Raw genomic sequence first — 23,886 nt, 5'->3', positions numbered from 1 at the left:
GAAAATGGGCCGAGGAGTGTCAGATGGAGTTTAATCTAGATAAATGTGAGGCACTACATTTTGCTAGAATTAATCAGGATAGGACTTCTACACTTAATGATAAAGTTTTGGGGAGTTTTGCTAAGCGAAGGAACCTCTGCAGGTTCATAAGTCCTCAAAAGTGTTGACACAGGTAGACAGGGTAGTGAAGGTGGCATTTGGTACACTAGCCTTTATTGGTCAGGTTGTGGAGGTGCCGTTGTTGGACTTGGTTGGACAAAGTTAAAAATCATACACCACCAGGTTATTGTCCAACACATTTATTGGAAGTACAAGCTGCTCCTTCATCAAGTAGCTAATACTAGCTGCCTGACAAAGGGATAGCATTCTGAAAGCTTGTAGTTCCAAATAAACCTGTTGAGCAATAACCCGGTAATGTGTGATTTTTAACTTTATTGGTCAGTACATTGAGTACAGGAGATGGAGGCCATGTTGTAGCTGTACAGGACATGGTTAGACCACTTTTGAAATACTGTATTTAATTCAGTCTACTTGCTATAGGAATGATGTTATTAAATGTGAAAGGGGTACAGAAAAGATTTACCAAGATGTTGCCAGGGTTGGAGGGTTCGAGTCTTCAGGAGAGGCTGAACAAGCTTGGGCTATTTTCTCTGGAGCATCAGAGACTGAGGGGTGAAATTATAGAAGTTTATCAAATCAAGAGGGATTTGGATAGGGTGAATAGTCAATGTCATTTCCCTAGGGTGGTGTAGTCCAAAACTAGAAAGCAAAGTTTTAAGGCAAGAGGGTCAAGATTTAAAACAGACCTAAGTGGCAACTTTTTCATGCAGAGGGTGGTGCGTGTGTGGAATGAACTGCCAGAGGAGGTGGCGGAGGCTGGTACAATTACAACATTTAAAAGGCATTTGATGGGGATATGAATAGGAAGGATTTGGAGGGATATGAACCAAATGCTATCAAATAGGACTAGATTTATTTAGGATTTCTTGTCAGCATGGATAAATTGGACCAAAGGGTCTATCTCTACGACTCTATGACCAACATTTACACAAGTTTACATGACAAGACTGACATTTGCAAGATGCAAAATCCAAATCAGAATATAAACTTTGCTACATTTTGATAGATTTGGATGTTTTGTACTACTATGGGATGGAAGTCCATCTCCTTGGACTATAGGCAAATGAGAAAAAACTAGGATTCCAACACAACTTAGATATATTAGCTCCAGGAAGTAACTTTGTTACAATGGAATCATAGAGATGTTCAGCACAGAAACAGGCCCTTCAGTCCAACTTGTCCATGCCATCCAGATATCCTAACCTAATCTAATGCCATTTGTCAGCACTTGGCCTGTATTCCTCTAAATCCTTTCTTTCTATTCATATACCCATCCAGATGTCTCTTAAATGTTGTAATTGTACTAACCTCCACCACTTCCTTTGGTGGCTCATTCCATACATGCACCACCCTCTGTACAGAAAATGTTGTCCCTTAGGTCCCTTTTATATCTTTTCCCTCTCACCCTAAAAACTGTGCCCTCTAGTTTCATAGATTAGATTACTTAGTGTGTGGAAACAGGCTCTTCGGCCCAACAAATCCACTCCGACCTGCTGAAGCACAACCCACCCAGACCCATTCCCCTACATTTACCCATTCACCTAACACTATGGGCAATTTAGCATGGCCAATTCAGCTAACTATACATTTTTGGATTGTGGGAGGAAACCAGAGCCCCCGGAGGAAACCCACGCAGACACGGGAGAACATGCAAACTCCACGCAGAGAGTCGCCTGAGGCAGGAATTGAACCTGGGTCTCTGGCGCTGTGAGGCAGCAGTACTAATCACTGGAATCTGGAATCCCCCACCCCATGGAAAATACCTTTCCATTTATCGTATCCATGTCCCTATCCATGATTTTATAAGCATCTATAAGGTCACCCCTCAGCTCCAGGGAAAACAGCCCCAGCCTATTCAGTCTATCCCTACAGCTCAAACCCTCTAACCCTGGCAACATCCTTGTAAATCTTTTCTGCACCCCCTTCATATTTCACATCATCCTTCCTGTAGCAGGGAGACCAGAATTAAACGCAGTCTTCCAAAAGTGCCAATAATTAAATAATCTGAGACACAGTCCATGGTAGGTGGATGAGTGTGTTGCTGGGTAGACAAGCATTCATTGTCCATCTCTGGTTGCCCAGACAGCAGTTAAGAATCAACGTTGCTACGGGTGTGGAGTCACATGTGGACCAGGCCAATAGGTTTCTTTCGCTAAAGGGCATTAGTGAACCAGATGCATTTTTCCAACATGAGGAATAGATTCATGGTCACCATTAGACTCTTAAAAATTGCATTGCCAAGGCAGGATTCAAACTCAGGTCCCAAGACTGTTACCGAAGTGTCTAGATTCACAGTCCAGCAATAACACCACTTGGCCGTTGCTTGCCCAGGTAACATCCAAATGAGGCTCACACACTGAGCTAATTCTTTGTCATTGACATAAAATGTTTCTTTCTAATTCTATTTATATTGCATAAGGTAACAGGATGTTACACAACTGACACTGAAACTCTCGGAACAAATTGTGGCAAATGACAAGGTATTTTTACCCTGCCAGTTAAATCTCTGTTATAGGGTAGATAGAGTTAACTAAAATGGTCAAATCATTCAAGATGAAATTGGAAAATACTCCACTTCTGCAAGAAAGCATATGTTAGATTATCAATTTCTACTCGATATCTGTCCCTACGGTGTAGGCTTTACCACCAGCAGGGTATTTGGCTTTTGCTTATGTTATCTTACCGAAAGAACTAGATATGCACAATGAGGCATTAAAAGATTCAGCAGACATTTATTACAGTTTCAAAAATACAAGTATATTACAGGTACAGGCCCTACACTGCCTGGGCTAATATTAAACTATTCGGTTACAAAGATTCGCACATTTTCATCGGCATATTACGCTTCAAATAGGCTCAGTAAGATAGAGTCTGAGACCTTCATACCGTCAGCTCATATGCCATCATATGGTGATGTATCATGAGTATGTCTCTCCAAGTCATACTATATACTAATTGTGAGTCATAACGCAACATTTCCAGTATTGTGCATGGTAGCAAATATCCTTTATACCCTGTCAGTAACTCACACCATCCTTATTTACCTGTCTATAACTCCCAGCATGCCTGTCATCCTGTTTTTAATTCCAAGCATCTTTGTAACCTAATGTTTAACTCCCAGTATTCTTGTCAACTCTCTCTAACCGCTTATGCACCGCGGAAAATTCTCAGTATCTTTTCTTCCTATCCAATATTCTGACAATTCCAGTCAACCTGCAATACTTACATCATCTCTCCAGGAGTAAACTGAACTGCGCTCTGTGGACAGGCCTGTTGTATAACTCTGGATTGCAGACCAAGAATGATGAAGGTCTGCTGGTGAGGTCTGCCCACTTAATGATTCAGATACGATGGACACATTACTGAAAGGAAACAAAATGTTATTTTGCATCATATGATAGGAATTCACTCAACCATTGTAATATTAAATTTTAACTAGAATGAGCCATTAAAAAGCAAATATACCAGACATGACCAGTATTTCAGTATTTCATTTGAGACTTGCATGCAGCACCCATGGCTCTCCGAATACTGTCATTCCCTAGGAGAAAGTGAGGACTGCAGATGCTGGAGGTCAAAGTCAAGAGAGTGGTGCTGAAAAAGCACAGGTCAGGCAGCATCTGAGGAACAGGAGAATCGACTCTTCCTGATGAAGGGCTTATGCCTTGAAACGTCGATTCTCCTCCTCCTCGTTTGCTGCCTGACCTGCTGTGCTTTTCCAGCACCACACTCACGACACCTGCATTGCCTATATTTTCTCAAATATCTTCCAATTATATAGTGACTTGTCCCAACTTCTGGTGTCCCACAGCAAGTGAAGTTCTTGTGAAGTTTAGCTACAGTTGTAGCATAGATCTTGTACTCAGTAAGGTCCCACAAGCAGCAATGAAATTAGCACGGCATCTTCTTTTGGTGTTAGTATCAAGATACTTTCCCTGCTCTTCTTCAAATAGTGCTACAGGCTCTTTTCTGACAAGATGGTGCTGCAGTTCAAAGTCTCATCTGAAAAGTAACAGTGAGACGTTGACAGTGGATCACTCTATCCTCAGGCATTTCAGTACAGATTCTGTGAAGTTTCTGTATCGAGATTTAAGTACATGACCTTGATAACTAGAGTGCTCCCACTGAGCCAATGTGTATTTTCAGGCATTCATTTGCATCTTGGAAGATTCTATTTAACTGAGTGGTCGAATCAGCATTTCGCTTCTAAATGATACCAAACTCCTGGACAGAAGTAGGTACTTTTCTGGTCAGTATCAGGTTTCCCACATGATGACATTTCCCCACTTCCCCAAACACCAAGACTGGAGATTTTGGACCCATGAATTGGGACTTGCAGTCCCACCAGAAACAGTGGCTTTTGGGAATGATCCTTCACAAGGGATCAAAGCTGGAGCCTAGAGAACGGCACAGGATGGGGACTGTTGAGAATGGGTTGTTTGTGACAGGGAGATGTGGATGTAAAGGCAAGGGCAGACTGTGGGTTTTTAAACTGGACAGTATTCGGAGAGTCATGGGTGCTGCATGCAAGTCTCAAATGAAATACTGAAATACTGGTCGTGTCTGGTATATTTGCTTTTTAATGGCTCATAACTACTCTATGACATCCCACCACCAGTGAGCAGAATGCCCCAGACCAGACCCTTCCCACCCCCACCAGATTGGAGACAGACATCCTGATATGGAAATCAGAAGCAGTTACTCCACCCAAAATTCCCGCCTCCTCCCTCCTAGCCATCGACTTTGACTTATTACTTCAAACAAAAAAGTACAGTAATTTTTAAGCATCTACTCAGTGCAAATATACCAACAAATACACCTGGTCACAGCTCACAATGAAACTTAATTCCCATTTACATTCATTATTCATAGCATTGCAGTTTCTCCCTAATTATTATTTCAACAATGCATGGAAACATTTTACCTGTTGTAACCCTGAATTGCTCCTTGAACATGTTCAGTGAAATTAGTTGGAAGTGAATCACTGGTTTTCTCAGGAAAGTGATGACAGTCAACTCCTTTTGATATTCCCTTTCTGCTGAAAATTAAAGAGCAAGTAATGAAAGTAACATCATCTACCTTTTGACATTTAAAAAAAAAATTTCTTCTGGGGTGTGGGCAACCCTGGTGAGGCCACCATTTATTGCCCATACCTAATTGCCAAGAAGGTGGTGCTGGTCAGATGCCCCTTGAACCGCTGCAGTCACTTGGGGGTCAGGAGGGGTAGGAACCACCCACAGTGCTGTCAGTATGTTGACCCAGTGACACTGAAGGAACTTGATAACTGCAGAAAATAAATCCATTCTGCTACTGTGTGACTTTTTTCAGCAGAGCGCTGTTGAAAGGTAGTTGGGACAGTTTCAGATGTACCAGGAACTGTACTTAACTGCATTATGAGATTGGAGGGAGTGGGGAGAAGAGAGGGAAAGAGAGAGAGAGCGAGCGAGCTATTGTTGGGGAAATGGAGCAAAGAATGAAATCAATGAGCCCCTGCCAATGCCATTAAAGAGAAGGACAGACTTCCTAAACTGCAAGGTCTCACTTCTCAACACTGTCAAAAACCGGCATATCTTTGCCACAAGTATATCAGCAGTATCTAGCTGACAGTAGCAGAGATGGAGTTTATCCTTTTGAGGATGAATCCCTCCCTTGAGTTTTAAACTAGCTCTCAGAGCGGACTGGGTGGGAGCAGCTAAACCAGGCATATCCCCAATCCCTGGCCAGCCAACCCAAAGCAAGGTCTGCTGGTAGAATGAGGCATCCCCCGCAGATGCACCACAAAGAATGCTGGCCTGTAGACAGGGTCAGAACATCACCCAGGTCTCTGGAGAACTATAATTAAAGAACTGCAGATTTTTCTAAAATGAAAACAGGAGTTGCTGGTGAAACTTAGTAGATCTGGCAGCACCTGTGGGAAGAAAGCTGAATTAACTTTTTGAGTTGATGACTCTTCATCAGAGCGGTTAGCAGCGAGGAAAAAGTGGATTTATACTGAAGACAAAGTTAGGGGAATGGTGGAGTGAGATGGAGGGATGGGGACAGGTCTGCAGGTAGGTGGAAATGGAGGAGGGAGAGAGAGAGAGAGAGAGAGAGAGAGAGAGAGAGAGAGAGAGAGAGAGAGAGAGAGAGAGAGAGAGAGAGAGAGAGAGAGAGAGAAGATTATGGATAGCAGGCCTGGGCAGAAGCAAAGCTGAATAAGTGGTAATAAGAGCTAGGAATAGGAGAATGGATGAGCTGTACTAAAAATAACCAATATCATAATAGGACCGGGTACGAGTGGGTAAAAAACTTGGAAGGATGGAATCAGACTTTAAACTTATTGAATTTGATGTTGAGTCCTAGAGACTGCGAGGTCCCCATGTGGAAATGACATGTTGTTCTTCCAGGTTCACTGGAGCACTGCAGCAGGCCAAAGACAAAAATGTTGCTGTGGGAGCCAGTGGTAGGCAACAGGAAGCTCTGGGTCATTTTTGTGGCCAGAATGTAGGTGTTCTTCAAAGCAGTTACCCAGTATGTGGTTTATCTCCCCAGTATAGAAGAGACCACACTGTGGGCAGCGAATGCAGTAGACTAGACTAAATGAAGTGCAGATAAATCACTGCTTCACCTGGAAGGTGTGTCTGAGACCTTGGACAGTGAGGGGGAAGAAAGTAAATGGGCAGGTATTACACCTTCAGCCAGTGCGTGGGTGTGTGGGAATGGAGGAGGAGTGGACCAAGATATCCTAGAGGGACTAGCTCCTCAGAAGGCTGACAAGGAAGGGGAGGGGAATGTTTGAACCTGGCATCCTACCGATAGACTCAGGGCCCTATCGACCACAGTAGCTGGGAATCCCCAGTTGTGAAAATAGGGGATTTTTTTTAAAGGCTCCTCTACAGAATGTAGCATCATTGGAAGTCTGTGGATTACTAGGCCACGATGTTATCGCCTCCCCTTGAGGGAAGAGATGAACGATTGGCCCTCAGCCCCAGCCCCAACCATCAATTTCACATTTTCTATCATCTATTCTAGTACGTTTCATCATTCGGTATGCTCTGTTTTGTTGAAATTGTTACTAAATTTCTCCTGATATATTTTGTATTCATTATTCTATCCAGGATAGTTTAGGTTCTCAGTGGAATATCTCCCTAGATGTATCCTGTAAAAACTTAAATCTAACTGAACCCGCAAGAATCATAGCACGATTACTCCTCGCTGGCTGGCTGCTCTCATCCAGTGGGTCCGAAATCATAGGCCTTTCCATTGCAATACCACGGATGCATCCATCACTCAACTGCAACCGAATCACCACCTCTAAATATTTAAAGCTGGCGATCAACCATAACGTTGAGCTGTGACAAATAAAAACATATTGTATACTTTAATCAACGTGTTGAGAGATGTTACAAAACACCTCTGGGACTTGAACCCAGGTATTCTGGCTCAGAGGTGAGACAATAAAGCTTCACTACTAGAGTTCTGGAAAAGCACATAGTATTTCATAAAGAAATGATCACAGCTGGTTTATTCTTATTAGGTGACAACATGACTTGATATTTCAAGTAGGTTATTTCTAATTACAATGAAAGCTCATTATCATCAGTACCAGTCTGATCCAGTCAGCTGGTGAGGGACTGACTCGACACAAATAGACAGAGTTGTCTATTGGACTACACTATGTTGAAAGATCATACACTATTGTTGACCGACAAACACCAATTTTTTTTTGCCTTTTCTAGGAACATTGTCAGAAATGCCTAACAGATAACCAATTATGAAGATCACTAAAATGTTTTAATATGCTCGGAGTTTTTAATTAGGCTTGATGTATACTGAGAAAATAATAACACAGGCTAACTTGAAATCAGTCGAAGGCAAACAGGAGAGAAAAAGGCATATTCCTAATGCATCCTTTTAACTGATGTCACCTGAAGTCTCTACCAATGAAGTGAAAGAAAAACAAGCCTCTGTTCAAGATGAGCCATGTAGATAAGAACAGACATATCTCCTTACATGTTTTTCATATTTTTCAACAATGCAGCATATTTTTCGATGGTTCCTACAATCTCTGCTTTTTCAAGTTCAAATTGATTGTACATGCCAATGTTTGTTGAAAACAACTGAGTGGCAATTGATAGGTTTCCTTCAATCCAGTCACACATTAACTTAGTTGGTAAAGGGCTAAAATTTAATTTCAATTCTGTACGTGGGTTAAAAGAGGCACAACATCCTAAGCTGAATCCAAAGCTGAACAAATTTGACATTCAATGAAAAATTGCTAGAACGAAACTATCCAGCAATACAATGGCACCACATATTGAAAAATCAGGAAATTAATATAGACTTCGTTTTCTATAGAATGCTTATTAATGCTTGTGTAAGTTAATTTTATAGAAATATAGAGTGTTTTTCAGCTCCTAACAGAACGGATATTTATAGAAACAGCACAATTTTCCTTTCTGTTAAAATCAGCAGAATCCAGTTGATAATGCCACTGACAATCCACTTAATTGGCAAGTGAAAACCTACTCCACGGTGTCATTTCAGTTTACTGCAACCATGTCTAGAATGGCAAGTCATCAAAATTCCAGATTTCCCAATGTTCCTGGTGGTTCTGTTGTTATTAAACCCCTCGAATTTAACAAAAATAATCACAAGCAGGTTTGCACTCAGAGCAGAAAAATGAACTCAGGGCCACTACTTCAGGGTGCAGGACATTGCATCTCCAACACACTGTCCCACCTGAACCATCATCCAATTGTGTTTTGAAACAATATTAGCAAGAAAAATAGTTTACATCATGTATTTTGAGAAATAAAATATGTTTGACTCTCAAAACACACAAGTATTCTCCAGTAAATGTGCCCATCACAAATCTATGTGGTGTTTCTGGGATGTGAAAAGGTGCTATAAAAATGCATATTTTTGTTTTAAGTAGCAACTGAACAATAACACATTGCATTTAAATCACCCCTTTAAATATCATAAATTATGCCAAGGCTCCCACAATCATGGTTTTGATTAAAATTATGTTACTGATTAACATAACTTCAGGAGTTATTTTACATGTTTTAAAGGTGTGTTTCCCTGGTTACAGATTTGCAATATGAAGACAATGTTACTTCAGGTCAGAAACTCATTTCACACCATGCCTTCCAAAACTAGGTTGTGCTTTGCCGTATTGAATAAAACACTTCATTATTAACTACGGGCTTTGTTTGTACAATCCATCAGTTTGTGCTTAGTGATGTGGCACTTGTTTAATCTTTAACCCAGTTATTGCCGGAAACTAAAATGAATTTAATATCACAGTAGAATATTGGGGAATGATTATATTATACATAAATGAAAACTGAAACTGAAAATAATTATTTTGATACTTCTGGGTATAATATCATCTTATCTTATATTCAAGAGAGGTAGTGGCATAGACTAGTAATGCAAACTGTTGTTCTGGGGGCATGGATTCAGGTGGGGAAATCCGAATTCAATAGAAATCTGAAGTAAAAAGCTAGTCTAACAGTGACCTCGTAGTTGTTGTAATTGGTGTAAAACCTATCTGGTTCACATATGTCCTTCAGGGAAAGAAATCTACTGTCCTTGCCTGGTCCAGCTTACATGCGACTCCAGACCCACAGCAATATGGTCGGCTTAGCACTGTCCTCTGGGCAATTAAGACATGGATAATAAAGTAAGCGACACCCTCATCCCATACCTAATAAACTAAAAACTAATGAATTCTAAGCTTCATAGATGCTATCTGACCAGCTGAGCATTTCTAGATCTGATTCTTAGATTGTGCTGAATTATCAGGTATTAACTTTGTTCAAAGACACCTATGTATGTGTATAAGCAAACATCAATTAATATTCGACCATGGTTTCTCAGATTTTAATCAGCATGCTTGGATATGTGATAATACATTTCTGAGCAGTCATAATGTGTGACACTAGAAAAGCACAGCAGGTCAGGCAGCATCCGAAGAGCTGGAGAATCAGACATAAGCCCATCAGTATCCTGAAACGTCAACACTTCTGCTCCTCAGATGCTGTCTGAACTGCTGTGCTTTTCCAGTGCCACACTTTGAGACTCTGATTCTTCAGCATCTGCTATCCTCATTTTCTCTGACACTTCTGTGGCAGACTCATACTTGGAACATAGCCTAAAAGTAGAGAGATTACCACTACAACACAAGAGTCCTAACCATGGTTTCTATCCTTACTGCAGACCAATCCTTCAACATTTACATGAACATTGGGTGAGGAAAGGATTAATTTTAGTGTGTTCTTCTACAACAGAATAACCTGCTGCTATTCATACCAAAAGGTTACGTGCACCTGAAATGAGAGAGAGCATGCGAGACAGATTGTTGGCTAATGGCTTACAAAGAACAAACAAAAATTTACAGCCCAGGAACAGGCCCTTCGGCCCTCCAAGCCTGAGCCGATCCAAATGTACTGTCTAAACCTGTCGCCCAATTCCTAAGCACCTGTATCCCTCTGTTCCCCACCTACTCATGCATCTGTCCAGACGCATCTTCAATGTATTTAACGTGCCTGTCTCTACCATCTCTGCTGGCAACACATTCCAGACACCCACCACCTTCTGTGTGAAGTACTTGCCGCACATATTCCCCTTAAACTTTTCACCTCTCACCTTGAAAGCGTGACCTCTCATTATTGAACCCTTAGCCTGGGAAAAAAAACCTCTCTATCTACCCTGTCTATACCCTTCATGATTTTGTAGACCTCAAACAGGTCCCCCCCAATCTCCTTTTTTCTAATGAAAACAAACCTAACCTATTCAACCACTCTTCATAACTAGCACCTTCCATACCAGGACATCATCCTTGTAAATCTTCTCTGTACCCTCTCCAAAGCGTCCACATTCTTTTGGTAATGTGGCGACCTGAACTGTCCACAGTATTCTAAATGTGGCCAAACCAATGTCTTGTACATTTTTAACTCGACTTGCCTGTTCTTATACTCAATACCTTGTCCGATGAAGGCAAGCATACTATATATACATTCTTGACCATTCTATCCACCTGTGCAGCAACCTTCAGGGTACAATGGACCAGCACTCTCAGATCTCTCTGCTCATCAACTTTTCCCAAGGCTCTTCTGTTCACTGTATAATTCGCTCTAGAATTAAACGTACCAAAATGCATCACCTCACATTTGTCTGGATTGAAATCCATCTGCCACTTTTCCACCCAACTCTCCAGTCTGTCCATATTCTCCTATATTCTTTGACAGTCCCTTATGCTTTATTCTACTCCACCAATCTTCATGTCATCTGCAAACTTGGTGATCATACCAACAGTGCCCTCTTCCAGAGGATTTATGTATATCGGAAACAACAATGGCCCCAGCACTGATCCTGGTGGAACACCACTGGTCACCTTTCTCCATTTTGAGAAACTCCCTTGAACTACTACTCTGTCTCCTGTTTGCTCAACCAGTTCTTTATTCACCCTGCGCACCATGTGGCTTCACTTTCTCCATTAGTTTACCAAGGGGAACCTTATTAAGAACCTTACTAAAGTCCATGAATCTGACATCAACAGCCCTTCCTTCAGCTATCACTTCTTCAAAAGAACTCTATTAAGTTGGTAAGGAACGATCTCCCCCGCACAAAGCCATGTGGCCTGTCACTGATAAGCCCATTCTTTTCTAAATATAAATAGATCCTATCCCTCAGTACCTTCTCTCGCAACTTTCCCACCACTGATGTCAGGCTCACTGGTCTGTAGTTACCCGGAATATCCCTACTACCCTTCTCGTACAGGGGGGCAACATGACCAACCTTCTAGTCCTCCGGCACCTTATCCATGTTTAAGTATGCTACAAAGATAGCTGGGACCATGACAGATATTTCCTCTCTCGCCTTCCTCAGCAACCTGGGATAGATCCCATCTGGCCCTGGGGATTTGTCCACCGTAATAACCTCTAGCCTACCCAACACATCTTCCCTACTTATGTCAACGTGATCCAGACTAATCAAACTTCTATCTCTACTCTCTTCAGTGAACACTGATGCAAAGTAATCATTCAGGATCTCATCCATTCCCTCAGGTTCAATACAAAGCTTTCCTTCCTTATCCTTTAGTGGACCAATCCTTTCGCTAGTTACCCACTTGCTTCTTATATAAGAGTAAAATGCTTTGGGATTCTCCTTAATTCTGCTCACTAAAGCTATTTCATGATCCTTTTCAGCCCACTTGATTCCTCATTTAAGCTAGGTCCTACTCTTCTGATATTCCTCCAGGGCCTGTTCTGTTCTTAGCTGCCTAGACCTTATGTACGCTTCCTTTTTCCTCTTGGCTAGTCGTACAATTTCCCCTGTCATCCACGGCTCACGAATCTTGCCTTTCATATCCTTTGCCTTCAACGGGGCATGCCTATCCTGCACTATCTTTGAAAGCCTCCCACATATCAAATGTGGACTTCCCTTCAAATAGTTGTGTCCAATCTACATTTCTCAGCTCTTGCCTAATTTTGATATAAATTTTCCTTGGTCCAGTTTAGTACTCTTCCCTTCGGACCACTCTCATCTTTGTCTACAAGTATTTGAAAACTTAGAATTGTGGTCACTGTTCCCAAAGAAATCCCCCACTGCAGCTTTACCACCTGGCCTGGCTCATTTGCCAATACCAGGTCCAATATGGCCCCTTCCCTCATCGGTCTATTGACATACTGCTCTAGAAAACTCTCCTGGACGCTTCTTATAAATTCTACCCCATCCAGACCTAAGCATATCCTAGTCAATGTTGGGAAAATTAAAATCTCCCATCACCACTACTCTAATGGCTCTACATCTTTCCGTAATCTGTTTACCTATTTGTTCTTCTACCTCAGGCTCACTGTTGAGAGGCCTGTAATACAGCCCCAACAACGTAACTGCACCCTTCTTATTTCTCAGCTCCACCCATAATGCCTCACTACCTAAGCCCTCCCTAGTGTCCTCCTTCAGCATAGCCGTGGTAGCATCCCTGATTAGCAATGCAACTCCACCCCTGCTTTTACATCCCTCCCCGTCCTGTCTGATGCATCTATATCCTGGAACATTTAGTTGCCAATCATGCCCTTCCTTCAATCAAGTCTCTGTGATTGCAATAATGTCATACTCCCAGGCACCAATCCAAGCCCTATGTTCATCTGCCTTACACACTATACTCCTTGCATTAAAGTAGATGCACTTCAGGCCACCAGTTCTTTTGCATTCATCCACTCTCTGCCTACTCTTCCCTTTATTAATGTTATCTTACTGATTCTTACCATCTCTAGTTTTCACCTCGCTGTCTACTTGCCTTCTCTTCTGGTTCCCAGCCCCCACCACATTAGTTTAAAACCTCCCTAAAGTATTGGACACAAACTGGAGGAAATTGCCGCGATCAGATGGTGCAAGTTTGTGAAGGAATTTAAAGACAGTGACAAAGAATTAAATTAAAATTTAATGTTAACTTTTGACTTCATGCTTTTTTAGCTTAGGATGTAGTCCCCAAAACAATGACTACTTCCATTGAGTAGAACAATGGCAACAGATACATAGGAACAATACCAGCTGCAAGTTCCTCTCCAAACCATTCAAACTCCTGAATGAGAACTTTATCGCCTTTCCTTCAGTGTCGTTAGGTCAAAATCCTGGATGCTCCTGGACTGTAGTGATTCAAGGCAGCTCACCACCACCTCCTTCTCCAGGGCAATTAGAGACAGGCTACAAACGCTGGCTCAGCGATGCCTACATCCCATGAAATAATAATTTGCTTTTAAAAAGTCAAACTTCTCTCAAACTGACATAAACATGCTATATGCCACCAGCTTCAAACAAGAAAGACCAAAACATAGAACACCATCCTGCAGATACTAATGGCTCCACTGACACGTCCCCAGCTAATCAGTATAAGGTATGGATTAATGGCTGTTTTGCAGTGGTGAACTTTAGCCATTGAACCTAACTCAGTTGTTTGCCAGGCAGCCTGTGGAGTGGTAAAGTTATGACTGATATTAACTGGTCAAAAGTCATTAGGCACCAATTAACACTGGTCGGGAATGCTCAGCAATGATAATGCCAAAACTGTCAATGCTTATTAATTATTAAGTAAATTCAGCAAGTTGTGACACTAAGGCACGAACCATAAAATGTGGAAATAAAGTTCCTGCCAGATATACCTTGCTCTTCCATTGGATGCACTGTTGCAGTTTTTATGGATGGAATCAAGTAGAAATCACCGACTTAGCATGAACTTAAACAAGTGACCCACGCCTATCTGTAAAGGTGGATTAAAAACGTAAACCTTGTTCAATCAGGTGGAATTGAGGCTGAGGAGAGCAACAAGGGGTAAAGCAGCCATTTCATTCTCCTTTCAGTTTGAATGTCCATCAACACCTCTTTACTTCCACTAAAGACAATCCTCTTTGTTCAAATCACTCTTTGCTGTTTCTAAAATGTTACTAATCAACTGGCGAACAGTTAACCTTTGTGACATTTTCCACCTGTTTCTCCCCACAATTTGATATCCTCAGTTAGCCATAGCGGTTCTTCTTTCTGTTAGAGCTTTTCGTTTTCAATGGACCATATCTTTACTAAGGATTATGAAAGATTTCCCCAAACATATGTCACTATTCATCTACAATCCTACCTTCCACTTCCCACTTCTTTGGAATCGTTAAGTTTAAAACACTATTTCACATCAGACCAAGTATTGCACTACCAAATTGCATAGGAAGTACTATCACATTCTGGCAATATTCCCACAAACCAATTCTTTTCTATGACAGCATTATCATTACACATTATCAGAACTAAAAATGCCTATTCCTGAGCTTGCACCCAGCTGAGTTCCGATGATAATTGACTTTCCACTACAGCACTCAGACATTTGGTTATCTTTGTCTGTGCTTCAACAGAAACTGAGACATCAGCTCTCAGTTGCTGCAGCACAGTCCAATCTACAAGTGCTGTCATAGAATTAGCCACACTAGAAAGAATGCGCTCTTAAAGACTTTGCAAAGCGCACAGTGACAAGCTGATGCCAAATTCCTCCACATTCCTTGACATACAATGCCAATGCAACAAACATTTTATTGTACTTAAATACTGCTGAAGAAAGACATATCACTTTGAACCTTTTCATATTTCATTCATCTGGACAACTCAAGATGTAATGATGAAAATGGAAAACAACACTGAAACATATGAGAAGATTGCTGATTGGTGCACACCTTGGTAGAAGTTTTACCATGGATAAAATGTAACAGTTGTTGGTGACAGAATTGAACACCAATATTTTTTTAATCTTCGTCCAGACATGTTGGTTTTCAATAGTCAAGCCTCTGCCCTGAGAAATGAACCATAGAATGATTGTCACCTTTCTTGAGGAGATATACATATATGTTCTTTCTGACTGTAAAGAATATATGTACAGCTTCCAGTACACACAAGTGAGCCACACAGCAAGCCTAACCGACAATCCTAAATCAGTTGCCAGAGTAAATCTTTGCACACACAAAATTATTTAGCAAATATTTCACAATCTTAGATTAATATCTAATGCTGTGACCTTTGCAAGTGTAAGCTGGTTGAGCTTATTGCTAACAAGTGAAAGGATATGCTGTTTCATATGATCTGCCTATCTTTGGGACATTTGCTTATCTAACATTACTCCAGCACCAGAATTCATATACAGGTGTCCCCTGCTATCCAAAAGTAGATCATTCCTAAGAAACCTTTCGTAAGCCGAAATGATGTAAAGTGAAGAGGCAATTACCATTAATTTATATGGGAAATATTTTTGAGCGTTCCCACCCAAAAAATAACCTACCAAATAACACCCAAAACCTAAAATAACACTAATGTGTCATAAAAGCAGGAATGATACGATAAAGTAGAAATAATGTATGTACAGTATAGTCTCCCTCACCAGAATCGGGAAGATAGCGAGGGCACTGCAAGGCTGAGCAATGGCAGTGATGGTGATGGTATGTTAGGCTGAGTTGGAGGAGGTTGGGGTGGTGGGAGGTACAGGAGACTAAGGTGAAGGAGAGAGGGGAATGAGGGTCCTCTATTAATGCTTCCGGGAAATGCGCTTGGCAGCACCACGCTTGCTGCACGCACTTTTTCATAAAAGCAGAAGTCCTCTTTCGAATAGTGAAAACAGGTATTAAATGTTGGTCTTTTGTAAAAGCGAACTGGCATAAAGCGAAAGTTCAAAAAGCAGGGGATATCTGTAGCACGTTATTCATTTGTGTGCAAGCCAGACAACTTTTTGGCTGTATCCTGTTAGTGGCAAAACAGAACTTGCATTGCTACTGCATAGTAGCAGTTGAGCAGCTTGCTTTACCTGTTTCTCAAACCTTTGAGGTACCTTAACCCTTCTAGGGTAACCTGGGCACTTTATACTAGAGAATGAATGTCCTTTTCCCTTTACTTCGGCATTTCTTGCAAACTGTCCTGATGAATGCAAGAGTAAAAGCTTTAACTAAATTGTTATTTTCAGAAATATCCAAGCTCTATGACCAAATGACCACTTTATTGTACATATCCATCAGCCTTTCTCCATACATCACCTCATTAAAGTACTCTTCTGAGTCCTTAAAGTTGATTGTTGACAGGTGAGTGAAATGAGGTAGAGAATTGAACAGTGGTGGCTTTGTAAGTATGCAGCAAACATAGATACCTTCAGTAATCTTAATCACTCTCAGTTCTTGACCTCTTGGTGCACTGAGTCTAATCGCTGAGCCACCCTATTGGTATTGTCTGATTTTGTGTTGACATAGCTGTCTTGATGGACTGTACTGCTTCAAAGACTGCATTATTCTACCCTCACGGATTCTACCTACCATAGGGTCTGGGGACTGGATGTCTGTACTACACTAGAGAGGCTGTTCGAGTTAGACTATTCCTAATCGGAGTCTAATGTATCACATTTTGTATCTTAACTCAGGGGAACTACTGTCAGCAAAACCTGCAAACTTTTTATTTAACATTCTAATATTCAGAATGTTAATTGCAGCTCTCTAGCAGAGTTCTCCCATTCCTCTCTTCTATGTGATTGTTAATGTTAGAGTTGCATCATCATCATTAACATAGACCACACACACACACACACACACACACACACACATATCCTCACACGAACCCTGCATCTCCTATGGCTAATCCACCTAGTCTGCACACCTCTGGGCTGCTTGGTATGGTCAATCCACATAATCTGCACTCCTTTGGGCTGTGGGAATAAGCACCCAGAGGAGAACGTGCAAACTCCACAGTTACCCGAAGGTGGAACAGGTATAGGCTGGTTTTAAGTAGCATTACACTGACATATGCAGACACTTACTGATTGCTTAGAGCTGCAATGCCCATTACTCTCAACTAAATTAGCAGAAGCACAGTTTTTGGCCCACCCACATGATAAGGAGCAAGCACAGGCGAAGAGCGTATCATGAGCTCCCCACCCATTGTCAAGCATTATTCCACTTTTATAATGAAAATCTAAGCCTGGAAACTCGTGGGGAACTTTCTTTCCAGGAAATATCAAGCATCATTCCTTGCTGCTGATCATAAAATCCATGCATACTTTCAAACAAAAAAAATCACAGGCTAGGTTTTCACCTTGCTGTTTGGTTGTAAACCTAGTGATCCTGATCAGTTGCTGACCTCACAACGTCGGCCATTTTAATTCATATTGAAGTCAGCAGAAATAATAAGCAGTTTCTCTGACAGTCACCTGATCCACTGCATCAGTTTTACCTTTCAATTTTTGTTCAAACAGATAATCAGATAGAAAAATGTTTAAGTGGGGTGCTGGAGAAAGCACAGCAGGCCAGGCAGCATCCAAGGTGCTGGAGACATCAATTCTCCCGCTCCTCAGATGCTGCCTGACCTGCTGTGCTTTTCCAGCACCACACTCTCAACTCTCTTCTCCAGCATCTGCAGTTCTCACTTTCACCTGTAAAAATGTCTAAACTTAATTATAAATCCAACTATTTGATATTTAAGAAGAGTGCTCAGGGCAATGCCTAAATTCAAATCCTGCAGAACAGATTTTCAATTCAATGCCAATTTTTCACATTTTGCATATGATCTTTGAGACTCTTGTATGATGGCATCTAAATTGTGAACATTATGAACGTTATATCACTATAGTAAAAAAAACCCACTCCATTTCAGCCTTAATTAAAACAAATTGTGTCTGCTTCAACATAAAAATTAATTAAATTGCTAAGAAATAAATCTGATTGGAATCTATAAACAATGAATATGTCAATACATATGGTATGCCTAAAAAAAGGTTCCTTTCTTTTTAACTCAAATAATGAAATCAACAACAGCAGCATTCCAAAAGCAACAAAGAAGAATAGAAAAGACACCAGTCGTTTAATGTCTGGGAGCACAGGCGTGTGAATCCTAACTATTCATACAATATGCATTTAAAAATAACTCTGTTTCTGACATATCTTATGGACAAAGAATCTGACAAAATTGCTCACCAATTTTATAGCTCTAGCCAGTACGTCTGTATTTAATAAAGATTAAAAACATATGAATTTTTACATACTGAAATTGTACTGCAGGCCTATTTTGGGAGATGCATAATGTTGATTAGGCAGAACAAAAGATCATTAAATTTAATCAGTGGATCTATCCTTTACTCACCCTATTACAATCAGGCCTTGGTTTCTGTTCAGCTGATCCTCCTTACTGTTGCCTTTACACAGTTGCTGGAGGTTATTGGAAAGACAGGCAAAACTGGGAGGTAGCACAGCGCTGGCACTATACATCAGTCAAGCATGAAATCACAGCCCCTTCAGATCAAAGGAATATTTCTTGATTCCAATCACATAGCACAAAAGAAAAGCAAAGGGGCAAATATTGCTGGTGGATCCAACTTGAGGCAGCATTTATCCACCTGGCAATCTTGAAATTTTCAGAAAAAAAATACAAAATGTTGATCAAGTTTTCCAAAGGATTCACTTAATTTGCAAAAGATCAAATATCCATGACAGCAACGGCAGCTTTTCTGAATCATCCAAGTATTGCATTTCTTCATCCACTGTCCAGGCCATGCTACAGCTACATTCCTGAGCACATGGACATTGTTATCAGAGATAAAACCATGCTTCACATGTGTCAGTAAAAGAGTTGGGTTTGTTTCCTGCTACTTGTCCTGTTGGTACTGAATGGAGCAGAATACTCTGCACTAAGTGACAGCTGCACGGTGACTCACAGTTACATCAATATAGGTTGGAGTTTTTTTTTATTTTTCACTGAGAGACATTCTCCTCCCACCAGCCTCAGGCAAACCAGCAAACTGCAACAACAGCTAATGTGAACTGCAAGGAAATAGTCATCAATAAACTCTAAGTGCAGAGTCACGAAGTACCATTAGTATTGCAGCAAAAAACTATCACTAATTTAAATTAGAAAAATGACCTTCACCAGAAAAAGGACAGTATACGTTGAATTATTTTTGCAGATGGTGTAATTTACACTGCACCCTTGTTCACCTATTTCTTCACCTGTGCTTTGAATGCAAATCAGACAGACATTCATAAATCCTATATATGAATTCAGTTACTAATCAGCAAACTAACCTCCACTAAGTGCCAAGATGAAATTCTTCATGAATTGGCAATTAATTTCTAGTAAAGGTAAAGTTGCCATGGTCCTACCTGGTCATAAGGCTGCTCTCTCATTAGAAAGATGTCTGATGGTGGTTTAAACTAAAGGTCAATATGACACAGGCAAGGGGAGAGATCGCATAGGGGAATCTTTCATGAGAACCTCAGCCAGTGCAGGAATTGAACCCATGCTGTTGGTGGCATTTCTAGTTATTATATTCAGATATATGAACAAATGGATTAAGGACAGGAGTAAGTCATTTAGCCCCTCGGTCCTCCCCCACTATTCAATTATATGGCTGATCTGATTGTGGCATCAATTACACATTCCCACTTAACCCCAATAACCTTTGACTCCCTTTGTTCATCAAGAATCTATTGCAGTGGCTCCTAACCTTCTCAGTAACATGGCACAGTTCAATGAGACAAACAATTCCAAGAAAAACCAACTTTTTTCAGCTGAATCAATCACTTATAAATGTCACATTTAATTTCACGTTGAACAACAATTGGAAGCAGCACTGAGGACGGCAAGGACACAAAGTGAAATCTCCCACCCAGAGTACAATGTCCACCACTAAGAGTGGCTTAGCAGCATATCTACTGATTAAAATGGTCAGGTCCTAAAGTATGCAGCTACTAGACTGGGTCTGCAGCAGCTGGTGAGGGAACCAACAAGAAGGAAAGACATATTTAACCTCATCTTTATCATCTCCCGGCTGCTGATGCATCTGTCCATCACAGTACCAGTAAAAGCAACAACTGCACAGTCCATGTGGAAACGAATTCCCGCCATCACACTGAGATTAAATTCCATCAGGTTGGATGGCACTACCACAGTACAAATTGGAACAGACTTTGAACAGATCTAGCAACTCAGTACTGGGCCTTCCATGAGGCGCAGTGGACCTGCAACAGCAGAATTGTACTCCAGCACAATCTGTAACCTCATATCCCCAACTCAGCCATTACCATGAAGCCAGGGGACCAATCCTAATTCAATGGAGAGTGCAGGAGGGCATGCCATGAGTAGCAGCAGACACACCTGAAAATGAGGTGAAGTTACCAACAGGACAACTTGCACAACAAACAGCATCAGCAACAAGCGATTCCATAACCAACAAATCAGATCTGATCTCCGTACTCCTGCTATACCAGTCGTGAATGGCGGTGGACAATTAAACAAATCACTGGGAGAATGTGGCTCCACAAATATTCTGATCCTTAATGATGGAGGAGCTCAGCTCATCAGTGCAAAAGATGGCTTAGGGAGGGACAGGACTGGCAGCTTCATGTACCAGGATACAAGTGTTTTAGGCACAACAGAGGTGGTGGAAAGAAGGGAGGGGGAGCTGCATTCTTGATTAAGGCGACTATCACAGCAGTAATCAGAGATGAAATAACTGAAGAATCATCCCGTGAAGCTTTGTGGGTGGAGCTAAGAAATCAGAAGGGGATAGTGATGTCATAGTGTTGTACTACAGGCCCCCAAATAATCAATGGGAATTAAAGGAACAAATGTGCAGGGAGATTGTGGAGACTTAGAGCAGCAATAGTTTTGTCATAGTGATGGGATTTTAATTTTCGTAACATACACTGGGACTGCCAGAGCATTAAGGGCTTAGATAGGGTGGAATTTATTAAGTACATTCAGGCAAGTTTCCTCAAGCTTTATATAGAGGATCCCACTCAGGAAGGAGCAAATATCGACTTACTCTTGGGAAATAGGGCTGGACAGGTGATGGAGGTGACAGTGAGGGAGCACTTTAGGACCAGTAACCATAGTTTTATTAACTTGAAAATAGCCATGGAGAGGGACAAAACTGGTCCCCAGTTTCACATTCTAAATTGGGGCAAGGCGAATTTTGGAGTTAAGAGTTATAGAAATGTATACATGGAAACAGACCCTTCAGTTCAACCCATCCATGCCAACCAGGTAGCCCAACCCAATCTAGTCCCACCTGCCAGCACCCGGCCCATATCCCTCCAACCCTTCATATTCATATACCCATCCAGATGCCTCTTCAATGTTACAATTATGCTAGCCTCCACCACTTCCTCTAGCAGCTCATTCCATACACGTACCACTCTCTGCGTGAAAAAGTTGTCCCTTAGGTCTCTTTTATATCTTTCCCCTCTCACCCTAAACCTATGCCATCTAATTCTTGACTTCCCAAACCCAGGGAAAAGACTTTGCCTATTTATCCTATCCATACCCCTCATAATTTTGTAAACCTCTATAAAGGTCACCTCTCAGCCTCCGACACTCCAGGAAAAACAACCCCAGCCTGTTCAACCTCCCCCCGTAGCTCAAATCCTCCAAACCCAGCAACATTCTTGTAAATCGTTTCTGAACCCTTTCAAGTTTCACAACATCTATCCGATAGGAAGGAGACCAGAATTGCACGCAATATTCCAACAGTGGTCTAACTAATATCCTGTACAGCCGCAACATGATCTACCAACTCCTCTACTCTATCCCCTACCAATAAAGGAAAGCATACCAAATGCCTTCTTCACTATCCTATCTACCTGTGACTCCACTTTCAAGGAGCTATGAACCTGCACTCCAAGGTCTCTTTGTTCAGCAACACTGCCTAGGACTTTACCATTAAATGTATAAGTCCTGCTAAGATTTGCTTTCCCAAACTGTAGCACTTCACATTTATCTGAATTAAACTCCATCTGCCACTCCACAGCCCACTGGCCCATCTGAGCAAGATCCTGCTGTAATCGGAGGTAACCTTCGTCAATGTCCACTACACCTCTAATTTTGGTGTCATCTCCAAATTTACTAATTATGCCTCCTATGTTCACATCCAAATCATTTGTATAATTGACAGAAAGTAGTGGGTCCAGCACTGATCCTTGTGGCACTCCACTGGTCACAGGCCTCCAGTCTGAAACACAACCCTCCACCACCACCACCACCTGTCTACTATCTTTGAGCCAGTTCTGTATCCAACTGGCTAGTTCTCCCTGTATTACATGAGATCCAACCCTGCTAACCAGTCTCCCATGGGGAACCTTGTCCAATGCCATACTGAAATCCATATAGATCACATCTAATGCTTTCCCCTCATCAATCGTCTTTCATGGAATTTTGAAGGAATAAGACAGGAGCTTGCAGGGATTGATTGGAGTAATTTGTTTGCAGGCAAATGGACCTCTGGCAAGCAGAAGGCCTTTAAAAGGGAGATAGGTAGAGTTCAAGTTCTGTATGTTCCTGTGCGGGTGAAGAGCAAGGTTGGCAGGAATAGGGAACCCTGGATGATAAGAGATATTGAGGCTTTCACCAGTAAAAAGGAGGCATGCCTCAGAAAGAGGCAGCTGGGATCAAGAAAAAGTCCCTGGAGGTATAGAGGAAATACAGGAGTTTACTGAAGAAGGAAATCAGGAGGGTGAAAAGGGGTCACGAGACAACTTTGGCTGAGAAGATTAGAGTGAATCCAAAGACGTTCTTTAAATATATTAAAGGAAAAAGAATAACTAAAGAGGAAATAGAACCCCTCAAGGACCAAAAATGGACATATATGTGTTGGAACACAGGAGATAGGCAGGTCTTCAATGAATATTTCTCGACATGGGAACTTGGAGAAGTTAGCAGCAATATCATGGGGACTGTAGAGGTGGTGTTGGATGTATTAGAATGTATGAAAGTAGAAAAATCTCCTTGTAATGACTAGATATGTCCAGGGACACTGCAAGGGGCTAGAGAAGACATTGCGGGGGCCCTGGCTGATATTTTTGCATCATCGTTAGCCACAGGTAAGGTCCTGGAAGACTAGTGGATAGTGAATATTATTCAAGGAGAGCTGCAAAGAAAAACTTGTAAACTATAGACCAGTAAGCCTAATATCTTTGTTGGGTAAGTTACTTTAAAACATCCTGAGGGATAAGATAAACATGCATTTAGAAAGACAGGGTTTCATTTGGAATCGTCAGCATGGCTTTGTACATGGGAGCTCATGCCTCACTAATTTGTTAGTGTTCATTGATGAAGTGGCCAGGAAGTTTGATGAGGGCAGGATGGTCGAGGTAGTCTATATGGATTTCAGTTAAGCCTTTGACTAGGTTCCACATGGTAGGTTCCTCTGGATGGTTAGATCACATAGAATCTAGGGGGAGCTGACAAATTGGATACAAAAATTGGCTTGATGTT

General features: G+C 41.4%; 1 protein-coding gene across 2 annotated transcripts in view; it reads right to left on the bottom strand.

Annotated features, from left to right (window-relative positions):
* Positions 1 to 23,886, bottom strand: part of LOC132815092 (protein FAM149A-like) — a 106,490-nt gene that overhangs the window by 42,538 nt on the left and 40,066 nt on the right. Inside the window, exons 2-3 of one of the 2 annotated variants that reach the window (XM_060823847.1) lie at positions 5,045 to 5,158; positions 3,347 to 3,482 (exon numbers count right to left, since the gene is read on the bottom strand). In XM_060823847.1, coding sequence (XP_060679830.1) covers positions 3,347 to 3,482; positions 5,045 to 5,158 — 250 coding nt within the window. The remainder of the gene's footprint in view (positions 1 to 3,346; positions 3,483 to 5,044; positions 5,159 to 23,886) is intronic. The other variant, XM_060823855.1, reaches the window with a different exon arrangement.

Source organism: Hemiscyllium ocellatum, chromosome 1 (assembly GCF_020745735.1).
Source record: "Hemiscyllium ocellatum isolate sHemOce1 chromosome 1, sHemOce1.pat.X.cur, whole genome shotgun sequence".
Classification (NCBI taxonomy): Eukaryota; Metazoa; Chordata; class Chondrichthyes; order Orectolobiformes; family Hemiscylliidae; genus Hemiscyllium; species Hemiscyllium ocellatum.
This window is presented reverse-complemented; position numbering and strand designations above follow the sequence as displayed.